This window comes from Scyliorhinus canicula, chromosome 5, assembly GCF_902713615.1.
Source record: "Scyliorhinus canicula chromosome 5, sScyCan1.1, whole genome shotgun sequence".
Classification (NCBI taxonomy): Eukaryota; Metazoa; Chordata; class Chondrichthyes; order Carcharhiniformes; family Scyliorhinidae; genus Scyliorhinus; species Scyliorhinus canicula.
Genome location: NC_052150.1, coordinates 39,264,830 through 39,278,124, shown reverse-complemented (window position 1 = coordinate 39,278,124; position 13,295 = coordinate 39,264,830). Strand labels below are relative to the sequence as shown.

The 13,295-nt window shown below is 47.8% G+C and overlaps 1 protein-coding gene across 3 annotated transcripts in view; it reads right to left on the bottom strand.

The window, feature by feature from the left end:
* Positions 1–13,197, bottom strand: part of c5h6orf62 (chromosome 5 C6orf62 homolog) — a 35,760-nt gene extending 22,563 nt beyond the window's left edge. Inside the window, exons 1-2 of one of the 3 annotated variants that reach the window (XM_038796942.1) lie at positions 11,718–13,197; positions 10,845–10,880 (exon numbers count right to left, since the gene is read on the bottom strand). In XM_038796942.1, coding sequence (XP_038652870.1) covers positions 10,845–10,880; positions 11,718–11,846 — 165 coding nt within the window. In that variant the 5' untranslated portion in view covers positions 11,847–13,197. The remainder of the gene's footprint in view (positions 1–10,844; positions 10,881–11,717) is intronic. The other 2 variants (XM_038796943.1, XM_038796944.1) reach the window with 2 other exon arrangements.
* Positions 13,198–13,295: the final 98 nt, after the last annotated feature.

Sequence of the window (13,295 nt, the reverse complement as noted above, 5' to 3'; positions counted from 1 at the left end):
TTGCATCCAGACTGATGTTTAGGAATTCTCAGAGGGGGCTGGGAACCCCCAATTCATTTGGTCACCTGGAATGTCAGGGGGTTGAACAGCCCAGTGAAAAGGTCGAGAGTCTTTGCTCACCGTAAGACTTTAAATTTTGACAAGAGTTTTTGCAAGAGACTCATTTGTGGCTCAGAGACCAGAAAAGACTGAGGAGGTGATGGGTGGGACAAGGCTTTCATTCAGGCTTCAATGATAGGGTCCAGGGTGAGGCAATATTAATAATAAAAGGGCTCAGAGTTCTGTCACTAAAATCTGTTTTTTAGATAAACATTTTATTGCGATATTTCTTTGGCATTGTAACAGCAGCAATATAAACAATGTACATAAAAATATTAACAGTGCAAATACCACCTCCCTCTCCCACAGGTCCACCATTACTTACCCCCCTAATCTACGCTAGCCTAACCACCCCCCTTCTGCTGACGATTAATTCTCTGCAAAGAAGTCAATGAATGGTTGCCACCTCCGGGTGAACCCTAACAATGACCCTCTCATGGCGAACTTAATTTTCTCCAGGCAGAGAAAGCCAGCCATGTCCGATAGCCAGGTCTCCGATTTTGGAGGTTTTGAGTCCCTCCATGGTACAGTAGTAATATCTGCCTCAGGGTGACCATGGAAACAAAGGCCAGAACATCTGCTTCTTTCTCTTCCTGGGTTCCCAGATCCTGCGACACCCTGAAAATCGCCACCTCTGGACTCAATGCCACCCTTGTATTTAATACCTTGGACAACACGTCAGCAAACCCCTGCTAAAATCCCCTCAGCGTTGGACATGCCCAGAACATGTGGACATGGTTGGCTGGTCCTCCCGCACATTTTGCACACCTGTCCTACACCCCAAAGAATCTGCTCAGCCAGGCAACTGTCATGAGAGCTCGGTGCACTACCTTAAATTGGATCAGGCTGAGCCTGGCACATGTTGCGGTCGCATTGACTCTACTCAACGCGTCTGCCCAGAGGCCCTCCTCTATCTCTCCCCCCAACTCCTCCTCCCATTTTTGCTTCAGCTTCTCGGTGTGTGTCTCCTCAGATCCCATAAGCTCCTTATATATTTTCGAAACGCCCCCCTCTCCTATCCATCCTCTAGAAACCACCCTATCCTGAAACCCCTTAGCGGCAGGAGTGGGAAGGTTGGTACCTGCCTCTGCAGAAAGTCCCGCACCAACAGATATTGAAATTTGTTTCCCCCCGCCAGTGTAAACTTCTCCTCCACGCCCTCATACTCGGAAAGCTCCACTCTGTAAAGTCCCCCATCCTCTCAATCCCTGCTCTCTGCCAAATTCGGAACACCTCGCCCATCCTCCCGGGGCAAACCGGTGATTATCGCAGATTGGGGACCAGACCGATGCCCCCTCTGCTCCCACATGTCTCCTCCACTGCCCTCAGACTCTCAGGGCCACCACCACTGGACTGGTGGAGTACCGCGCCAGCGGGAACAGCAGAGGCGCCGTTACCAACGCCCCCAGACTTGTGCCCTTACAAGAAGCTGCCTCCATATGCACCCATGCCGACTCCCCAACCACCATCTAACCATGGCTGTATTAGCCGCCCAATAATAATTGCTGAAATTCGGCAGCGTTGCCCACCCTCCCCCAACTCTGCTCGAGCATTTCCCTCTTGACTCGCGGGAACTCCCCCCCCCACTCCCCCTCCCCCTCCCCCCCTCCCCCTCCCCCCCCTCCCCCTCCCCTCCCCCTCCCCTCCCCCCCCTCCCCCTCCCCCCCTCCCCCTCCCCCCCTCCCCCTCCCCCCCCCCCTCCCCCCCCTCCCTCCCCTCCCCCTCCCCCCCCCCCCCCACATACACAAAGGCCGCAATAACTTTATTGACCCGCTTAAAAAAGGACCACGGGATGAAGATGGGGAGACATTGGAAAACGAATAGGAATCTCGGCAGGACCGTCATTTTTACTGTTTTAACTCTGCCCGCCAGAGACAATGGGAACGCATTCCATTTCCGGATATCCTCCTTCGTCTGATCCGCCAACAGGGCCAAGTTCAATTTATGTAGCTGGTCCCAATCCCTCGCCACTTGGATACCTAGGTACCTGAAACTGTCCCCTACCCCACTGAACGGCAGTTCCCCAAGTCGCCTCTCCTGACCCCTCGCCTGGACCACAAACATCTCACTTACCCCATATTAAGCCTATACCTGAAAACCGGCCGAATTCCCCTAATTTCTCCCATCCCCTCCACTGGATCTGAAACATACAAAAGCAGGTCGTCCGTATACAGTGAGACTCTGTGCTCTCCTCCCCGGACCAGCCCCTCGAGGCCCTCAGAGCAATTGCCAGCTGCTCTATAGCCAGCGCAAACAGCAGTGGGGAGAGGGGGCATCCCTGTCTCGTCCCCCGGTGCAGTCTAGAATAGTCCAAAGTCGTCCTGTTTATCCGTACACTTGCCACAGGAGCCTGGTACAGCAACCTGACCCAGTCAATAAAGCCCCTCCCAAATCAGAACCGCTCGAGAACTCTCAAATAATCCCACTCAACCCGGTAAAAAGCCTTCTCAGCATCCATCACAACCACTATCTCCACCTCCCTACTCTCCGGGGGCATCATAATCACGTTTAACAGTCCTCAATCCCTGGAGAACAAATTTTTGGCCAACAGTTTGGCGTCTAAGTCCAACAGGGAAATCGGCCTGTCAGACCCACATAGCTCCGGGTCCTTGTCCCGCTTCAGGATAAGCGAAATTGTGGCCTGTGACATCGCCTGGGGCAGAACCCCTCTTTCCTTAGCCTCGTTAAACACCTTCAACAGCACCGGTCCCAATATCCCGGAGAACTTTTTATAGAACTCAACTGGGTACCCATCCGGTCCCGGAGCCTTACCCGACTGCATGGCCTTCAAGCCCTCCACTATCTCTTCCAACTCGGTCGGGGCCACCAGCCCTTCTACCAGCTCCCTGTCCACCTTCGGGAAAGTCAGCTCCTCCAGGAAGTGCCTCATCCCCTCCGGCCCCGCAGGGGATTACGACCTGTACAACCTGCTGTAAAAGTCCCGAAAGGTCTTGCTCACCCCTGCCGAGTCCCCAACTAAGTTCCCACACCGTCAATAACTTTCCCTATTTCTCTAGCTGCCTCCCTCTTTCTGAGCTGCTGTGCAAGCATTCTGCTGGCCTTCTCACCGTGCACATATATCGCCCCCCTCGCCTTTCTGAGCTGTTCCACTGCCTTCCCTGTGGTTAACAAGCCAAATTCCGTCTGTAGCCTCCGACATTCGCTTAAGAGCCCTGCCTCTGGAGTCTCCGCGTACCTCCTGTCGACTTGTAGAATATCTTTTACCAGTCTGTCCGTCTCTGCCCTATGCGTTCTGTCCCTGTGAGCCCGGATCAAAATCAGCGCTCCTCTCACCAGTGCCTTCAGCGTTTCCCAGACCACCACTGCTGAGACCTCCCCTGTAACATTTTCCAGCAGGTAATTCAGCATGCAATTCCTCAGCCTCTCACACACTGCTTCATCCGACAATAGCCCTACACTCAACCTCCATTGCAAGCGCTGCTTGCTATCCATACCAACCGGCAGGTCAACCCAGCGCGGAGCATGGTCCATGATCGTAATCGCCGAATACCCCGTGTCCACTACCCCTGCCAGTAAGGCCCTATCCAAGACAAAGAAGTAAATCCGAGAGTACATAAGAACTAGGAGCAGGAGTAGGCCATCTGGCCCCTCGAGCCTGCTCCGCCATTCAATTAGATCATGGCTGATCTTTTGTGGACTCAGCTCCACTTTCCGGCCCGAACACCATAACCCTTAATCCCTTTATTCTTCAAAAAACTATCTATCTTTACCTTAAAAACATGTAATGAAGGAGCCTCAACTGCTTCACTGGGCAAGGAATTCCATAGGTTCACAACCCTTTGGGTGAAGAAGTTCCTCCTAAACTCAGTCCTAAATCTACTTCCCCTTATTTTGAGGCTATGTCCCCTAGTTCTGCTGTCACCCGCCAGTGGAAACAACCTGCCCGCATCTATCCTTATCGTTTAAATAATAATCCCGTTTGCTGTTATTCCTACCAAAATGGATAACCTCACATTTGTCAACATTGTATTCCATCTGCCAGACCCTAGCCCATTCACTTAACCTATCCAAATCCCTCTGCAGACTTCCAGTATCCTCTGCACTTTTCGCTTTACCACTCATCTTAGTGTCATCTGCAAACTTGGACACATTGCCCTTGGTCCCCAACTCCAAATCATCTATGTAAATTGTGAACAATTGTAGGCCCAACACGGATCCCTGAGGGACACCACTAGCTACTGATTGCCAACCAGAGAAACACCCATTTATCCCAACTCTTTGCTTTCTATTAATTAACCAATCCTCTATCCATGCTACTACTTTACCCTTAATGCCATGCATCTTTATCTTATGCAGCAACCTTTTGTGTGGCACCTTGTCAAAGGCTTTCTGGAAAACCAGATATACCACATCCATCGGCTCCCCGTTATCTACTGCACCTTATGTATGTGGGAGTAAGAAAACTCTTTCACCCTCGGCTTCCTAAATCTCCATGAATCCACCCCCACCATGAACCTTTTCAGTTCCTTTGCCATTGCTGGCACCCTGCCCGTTCTCGAGCATGACCGATCCAGGCCGAAATCAATAACTGGCTTGCGAGAGTCCAGGTCCGGTCCTTCCCTAGCATCCTCTTTATAAATTCCACGTCATCCCAATTTGGATCATATACATTAACCAGCACTACCTTCATCCCCAGCAGCTTACCACTAACCATGATATATCGACCTCCCACACCCGAAACTATTCTGCTCACCTCAAACGTCGCCCGCTTATTAATCAAAATCGCAACCCCTCTCGTCTTTGTATCCAGCCCCGAGTGGAAAACCTGACTGATCCCTCAGGTGCGCAAACACACATGCCCTCTTTACCGGCCCATTTAACCCTCGAACATTTCAGGTGATCAGCCTAGTTTTTTTTTATAAATTTAGAGTACACAATTATTTTTTCCAATTAAGGGGCAATTTAACATGGCCAATCCACCTAACCTGCACATCTTTGGGTTGTGGGGGTGAAACCCACGCAGACACGGGGAGAATGTGCAAACTCCTCACAGACAGTGACCCAGGGCCGGGATTCGAACCCAGGTCCTCAGCGCCGCAGGCAGCGATGCTAACCATTGTGCCACCGTGCTGCCCGGTGATCAGCTTAGTTGGTGGGCAAAGTGCCCCCCCCCTCAGTCGATCAGCCATCCCCTTTCTTGAGCCCGCCTCCAGCCCCTGCGCCGCCCCTCGGTGGCCCCCGCCCTCCTCACTGTCTCTCCACCGAAGTCCCTCCCTTGTCAACAGAAGCCCCCCCCCCCCACACAACACTACTCTAAACCTAACCCATCTAACTCTAAACTAACATATGCACACCCCTCACTGTGCTTCAGTGAGCTAGCTCACCCAGCTAGCTTGGTGGCCCCGTCCCGGTGCCAAAAAGTCTCCCACCTTTTGTTCCCTTGCTCCCCTCCGCTCGTACAAACAAATTCCCTCATCTAACAATCCCCAAACACCCAGCAGCAAGGAAAATAAACACCACCCACCAAACTCAAACAGGGACGTCTCCATCCCACAAGTGTACATCAATGAAAAAGACATTGCCGACATCCACTAAAAAAAGAACCCGAAAACGGAAAATACACTTCCCCCTCCCTCTTAAACAGAACTCAAAAACTGAAACGAAACAATAAGAGGAGACAAAACCAATTTAAAACAGGAAAAAGGGCCCAATATAGGCCAACAAGTTGGCTGAAAGTTCGAGTTCTCAGACCCCCACCAGTGATACAGCAGTCTGAACTTCACCTGCTTCTTGAAGAAGATTGACTTAACTTGGTTAAATCCTGCCCTCTTTCTCGCCACCTCCACACTCCGGTCATGGTACGCCCACAGGATGCTGTTGTCCCACTTACAGCTCTGAGTTTGTTTGGCCCACCGAAGAATACATTCCTTGTCCAGGAACCTATGGAATCTCACCACCATTGCCCTCGGAGGGTCTCCCGCTCGCGGCTTCCTCGCAAGCGCTCTATACGCCCTGTCCACCTCCAACGGTCGAGGGAATGCCCCCTCCCCCAGCAGCCTTTCAAGCATACCCGCTACGTAATGCCCCAGCGTCCGCTCCCTCAGCCCCCTCCGGGAGCCCGACAATTCTTAAGTTCTGCCGACGGGACCGATTCTCAAGGATCGGGACCGATCCTCCACCTTCTCCAGAGGCCTTTTCGGCTGGTCCCGAAGCATCCCCACCTCCAGCTCCGCCGCAGTTTGATGCTTCTCCTGCTTAGTCAGTGTCTTCTCAACCTTCTGGATTGCCCGATGCTAGGCGTCCAATCTGTGCTCCAGCTGATCGATCGATTCTTTAAATCAGGTTCAAACAGTCCCGCTTCTGCTTGGCAAAAACGTCCTGGATGACCTGCATCAACTGCTCCGTTGGTCGCTGCGCCGCCACCCCAGGAGTCCGGTCCTCGGCCATGCTGTCTCCTGCTGCAGCTTCAACACAGCTCTTTGCTAACTATTTATTTCTGCCTTTTCGTGCACTTCTGTTTGTTTTTTCCATACACTAATACGTGGAAACGGTGGCCAATTGCCTCAGCCTTCGAATTCACCGTCTAAGACCAGAAAAAGTCTGGGAGAAAGATCCAAACGTCCGACCAGAGCGGGAGCCACGAAACGTGCGACTTACTCCTTCATAGCCACCACCGGATGTTCTCCTGCTGCTAAAATCTTGTCCAACCTCAATGGCAGGCATGTTATTGTCTGTGGCTCTCTGGCGGGCACTCCCGTGATTCTGGTTAATATCAATGCTCCAAAGCTCATGAAATTGAAAGCAAATTATTGATCTGGTTGGGAAATTAGTTAGTAGAAAATAGGAATAATGGGCAGGTACTTGAATTGTCAAAGTGACCATTGCACGATTCTTGGCACATTGAGGATTTCCTCCATCGTATTATGAGGCCCCACCACTGTGCTATAGCTGGGGTTCCATGGTGGTTCTATGGTGTAATGGCGAGCACTCTTCACTCTGAATCCAGCAATCCGAGTTCAAATCTTGGGTGGAACCTTTCAGTTTGCCAAAGCCATTACTTATGGGCGGCATGGTAGCACAGTGGTTAGCACTGTTGCTTCACAGCACCAGGGACCCAGGTCGATTCCTGGCTTCAGTCACTACCTGTGTGGAGTCTGCATGGGTTTCCTCCGGCTGCGACGGTTTCCACCCACAAGTCCTGAAAGACATGCTTGTTAGGTGAATTGGACATTCTGAATTCTCACTCAGTGTACCCGAACAGGCACCGCAGTGTGACGACTAGGGAATTTTCACAGTAACTTCATTGCAGTGTTAATATATGCCTACTTGTGACTATTAATAAAGATGACTATTATAGGTTTTGAATAGATCTAGAAACTTAAAACTGCCATGAGATGCTGTGGGCCATCATCAGCAGCACTGTAATCAACCACATCTGTAATTTCATGGTTTAGCACATCTCTGAATCTACCTTCACATGAAGCTGGGGATCAACCTTGGTTCAAAGAAGTGTGTGGGGGGGAAATGCCAGAAGCAGCACCAGGGACACCTAAAATGAAGTGTGAACCTGATGAAGCTACAACACAGGACTACTTTCATGCCAAACAGCAGAAGCAGCATGTGATAGTCATAGCTAAGCGATTCCACAATTAATGGATCAGATCTAAGCTCTGCAGTCCTGCCAGATTCAGTCATCAATGGTGGTCGACAATTAAACAACTAATAATAATCGTTATTATTGTAACAGATAGGCTCACATTAACATTGCAAAGTTACTGTGACTAACTAGAGGCAACGCCACAAATAATTTCACCTCAAGGATGGGTATTTTGGCACATCAGTGCAGAAGACAAGGTTAAAGAACTTGCAACCATCTTCATCCAGAAGATGTGAGTGGATGATCGATGATCCATCGCACCCTCCTCCTGAAGTCACCAGCATCCAGCTATTTTGGTTCACTCCATGTGATATAAAGAAATGGTTAAAGGCACCAGATACTTCAAAGTTATGGACCCAAGACCATGGACCCTGACAATATTCTAGCAGTAGTACTGAAGACATGTGCTCCAGAAACTGCTGCGCCTCTAGCCAAGCTGTTCCAGTACAGCTGTGACTGGCATCGAGTCAGCAATTTGGAGAGTTACGTGGATAATCCCTGCTCACAAAAAGCAGAACATATCTGACCAATTACCGCCCTATCAGTCTACTCAAAGCAATGGAATAGGTCACCGAGTGTTGTCAAGCGGCAGTTACTCAGCAATAATCTTCTCGCTGACATTTAGTTTGGGTTAGCCAGGGCTAATTAGGTCCTGACCTCATTACAGGCTTGGTCCAAGCATGGTCAAAAGAGCCAAACTCAAGAAGTGTGGTCAATGTGACTACTCCTGACTTTAAGACTGCAGGAGGAAAATTCTCCACTGATTGGTAGTCAAACCTGACACAAAGGAAGATGCTTGTGGTTGTTGGAGGATCTCGGTTCATCATAGAATCCCTACAGTGCAAAAGTAGATCATTCGGCCCATCAAGTCAACACCAAACCTCTGAATGAGCACCCTATCTAGGCACAGTCCCCACCCTATCCCTTGTAACCCCATAACCCGAAGGAGCAATTTAGTATGGTCAATCCACCACCTGCATATCTTTGGGACTGTGGGAGGAAACGGGGAGAATGTGCAAACTCCAAACAGACAGTCACCCAAGGAGTTCCTCGGGGTAGTCTCCCAGGCCAAACCATCTAGAGCTGCTTCATCAATGACCTTTCTTCCATTACAAGGTCAGGGGTGGCAAGGTAGCTCAGTGGGTAGCACTGTTGCTTCACAGTTCCAGGATCCACAGCTCCAGGGTCCAATCCCGGCTTGGGTCACTGTCTGTGTGGAGTCTGCACGTTCTCCCCGTGTCTGTGCAGGTTTCCTCCAGGTGCTCCGGTTTCCTCCCACAAGTCCCAAGAGTGCTGTTAGATAATTTGGACATTCTGAATTCTCCCTCAGTGTACCCGAACAGGCGCCGGAATGTGCCGACTAGGGGCTTTTCACAGTAACTTCATTTCAGTGTTAATGTAAGCCTACTTGTGACAATAAAGATTATTTTATTATAACAGAAGTGGAGATGTTCACTGACAACATTCAGCAACCCCTCAGATACTGAGGCAGGCCGTATGCAGCAATGCCTGGACAACATTAAGATTAGGGCTAAAAAGTGAAAGTAACATTTCTGCCAAATAGAGACCATCACTAATGAGAACACCTAACCATCTTCCCCGTGACATTCAATAGCATTACCATCGCTGAAACCCCCACAATCAACATCCCGGACATTACCATTGAACAGAAACTGAACCAGCCACATAAATACTATGGCTACAAAATCTGGCCAGAAGCCAGGAATCCTGCAAGTAGCTCACCTCCTGGCTGCCCAAAATCCACAAAACACATGTCAGGAGTGTTATGGATTGCTCTCCATTTGCCTGGATGAGTGCAGCTCCAACAGAACTTGAAGCTCGATACCATCCAGGACAAAGCAGCCCTCTTGATTTGCACCCGACCCACCACCTTAAATATTCCAGCCTCCCCGAACAGGCACTGGAATGTAACATTGATATACAGTGGCAGCAGTGCATTCCATATACAAGATGCACCAGAGCAATCCACCAAGGTTTGCTCCTTCAACAGCATTTTCCAAATGAGTGACCTCTATCACCTAGAAGGACAAGGGTAGCAGATGCAAACCAGACACCATCCAGACTTGTAATTATATCGCCTTTCTTTCACTGTCACTGAGTTAATATCCTGGAATTCCCTTCCTAATAGCACTGTGGGTGAGCCTACACACATGGACTGTAGCAGTTCACCACCTTCTCAAGGGCAATTAAGGGTGGGGAATGATAGCCTGGCCAGTCACACAAATCCCGCGCAAATTTAAAAAAATACTTCACAGGAGCATGATAAATCGCCTTGTGACACCTATCACAGGGAGATATTAAAGCATGTAACCAAAAGTTCAGTCAAAGCAATAGGTTTTAAAAGAGGAAAGTGAAGTAGAGATAAAAGACAGAATTCCAGGGCTTAGGTACCAGCCTCTCCGAACAGGCACTGGAATGTGGCGACTTGGGGCTTTTCACAGTAACTTCATTGAAGCCTACTTGTGACAATAAGTGATTATTATTATTAGATACACCACCTGCCCCCTACCACCAATGGAACAGTGATTAAAATCTGGTATACTGAAGAGACCAGAATTAAAGGAGTGCTTTATGGGGTTGGAGGAGATTAGAGATAGGGAGGGGAGAGAGATTTGGAAACAAGAATAGGAATTTTAAAAATAAAGCTCTAACTTACCCCGTAGGCAGTGTAGATAAATGAGCAAAGAGAGCTCAATGAATGGGACTTGGTGCGATTTAGAACACGGGTAGCAGAATATTGGACGAGTTGAAGTTTACAGAGGTGGAACATGGAAAACTGCAGAATATTCAGCTCTAGAGGTAAAGAAACTTATGAAAGTTTCAGTAGTAGATGAGCTGAGGCAGGAGTGGACTCAGGTAATGTTCTAGAGGTGGAAATAGGCAGTCTTTATGAAAGTGTTAAGTGATCAGATACAAATCGCCATGTCAAATATGACCCCAAGATTACAAACAGAGAGTTGCCAACAAGAGGGATGAAGTCAGTGGCTTGGGACCAAATGGGGAGAGGGAGCGAAAACAATTGCTTCAGTCTTCCCAGCATTTAATTGGAGGAAATTTCTGCTCATCCAAAATCCATATGACAATTTAGAGATAGTGTATGACTCACATGGTTGTGAAGTAGAGCTGGACGTGATTTTAGTACCTGTGAAAAACAAAGGGTGCACTTTCTGAATGGTGAAAAGCTAAGAACAGTGGATGTCCATAGAGACTTGGGTATCCAGGTAGATAGATTAAAACGTCATGAACAAATACAGAAAACTGTGAAAACGTTGATTGTCAAACTACCAGACAGACATTGGAATTAGAGACTACAAAGTGGGTAATGTGGTAACAGGAAGGGGATAGTTGGATAAGCAAGAAAGGACAGAGCAAAAAACACAGGGCTAGATCATTTAAATGGAATGCAGTCTACACTTTCCTCAACACACAATTAGTACAATTCTAGCCAATGTGAGTTTGACTCCACCTGGCAATACAGCTATTACGATAGCAGTAACTTACCTCTGAGCAAGTTTTTTTGTTTGCACACAATCAAGTTACCCCTCAGTTTCTGTGTAAATGGTGAAGCAATTTAAGCTTTATATCCAAGTTAAACTGAGTGTGATTTCAGAATTAGGGAACAAATGAATTTTGGAGCATGACAGAGCGACATAATCTGGGACAGTCACATGTCACAGGCACAAATTCAGTACTTGGAAGGGTCTACTGAAATTTTCACAAACCACCTAATAGCATGAATAATACCACCTGGATTCCCTCAGTGGTCTGGTGAACACAGCTAGTACAAGTAGCTGTTTAAGTAGCTATTCTGATAGCAGTAACTTCAGGGTAGTTATGGTTTAATATTACAACCTTTAAAGAGATTCATACTATTACTTGCAGCCTACATGTCTAACAGTCCCATGTCTGGTTGATATACACTATATTATTTTTTTGTGCTGCCACATGTTAAGAAGACAAGACAAAATAAAATGTCTACCTTTTCTTTGAATACAAAGGCAATGTACATCTTGAAGTCAAACTGATCTGCCAGAGATTCCTTCTTCTTTCTAAGTTGAGCACGTAGTCGATTCAAAGTCTGGTTCTTCCGAGAGTTGGGGTCACCCATTTTGTTTGGATAAGTGGCAACCCTGTTTCTAGCTCATCAGAAACTGACAAAACCTAGCAAGAGCAATTTCTCTCAAAGGAAAACAGCGCAACGGAACAAACAAGTCTGGTAGTGCTAACTGAAAAAAAAAATTCTACCACAACTACTAGACCAGAAAGTCTAAAACTGTGTTGTGCAAAAACTTAGGATAAATGTAGGCCAGAGTCCAATCATGATAACAGTCCCTTTATATACATGGTTTCATGGGAGTGCAGGGAATTAGACTTTGTTTTAAATTCACTTTAACAAAACCTACTAATCAAAGCAATCCGAATTATGCTAGATTTTAACCCGTTGAACTAAAACTAGTTTACAATGATGGATGCCAATGAATCTAACCAACAAATTAAACACCTAACTGTAATTCTAACTGTGTGCCCAAAGATGACACAGAAGTGATGCAGCCAGATCCCATGTTTACACACAAGTCAGGATTTTGCCTTCTTACACAAAAATCACCCTGAAAACTCTACCTGCAGCCTTCAACATGACTGCCTTCAAACATATTGGACTAGTTATTTTGTTGTTCTTTTAAGGACACACAGTAAAAGGGAAAAAGGAGGATTGCACTGGCACATCAACTACATGGCGCTGCTCATTGGCACCTGGGCAGAAACAAACAAAAATCCAAGAAAAAGGCATTTCTAACTTTATCAAAGAGACAAGTTCAATCAACACCATGGTGGCAAATTTCTACCCCGTTTCCTGACATTTCCCTGCACTGAAAAACAAAACAAAAAAAATTAAATCATTTATCATGTTTGTTCCTTCAGATCCTCTCACTCAGATGTTGAGTTTCTACTGCTCCTTTTTTTTGTTTTGGTTTTCTCTCTTTCCTCCTTTCCTAAGCTGTTTATGTTTAACATATATATATATACACATATATACGTTAATATAGATATTGCAAACCAACGTTCAATGTCACTCCCCGCCCATGTCAAGAAGAGACCACGAACCCGGTCAAACCCGTCAGTGTGAGCGAATCGCGCTCTCTGCGCTCTCGGTCGCCCATAGTCTTTAAAAAAAAAGCGGGCTATTGGTTTGAGAAAACCGCACAAAGAAGCGGCCTGGCCCTCGGCTCCTTCAGCCTGCCTCGGGCTCGATTTCCCTCTCCCTCCCTCGCAAAGTTCAGCGATGGAGAGCTGACCTGCTCCCTCTCGCTCTCTATCTATTAGCCTTTCCCCTGCTTGCTTGCTCACTCCCTCGCAGTTGGGGTCTGCCTCACTCCCGTGTCGCTCCTTCCTTCCTTTTCCTTCCTTCTTTCCCTCCCGCTCCACCGTCGCCTCTCCAAACAAGATGGCCGCACTAACGTCACAACCCACTCAACCCCTCCCCCCCCCACAATTGATTTTTCTCAAATCACATTTTTAAACTTAACACATTCTGTTGGCATAGTAATGCCAACGCATC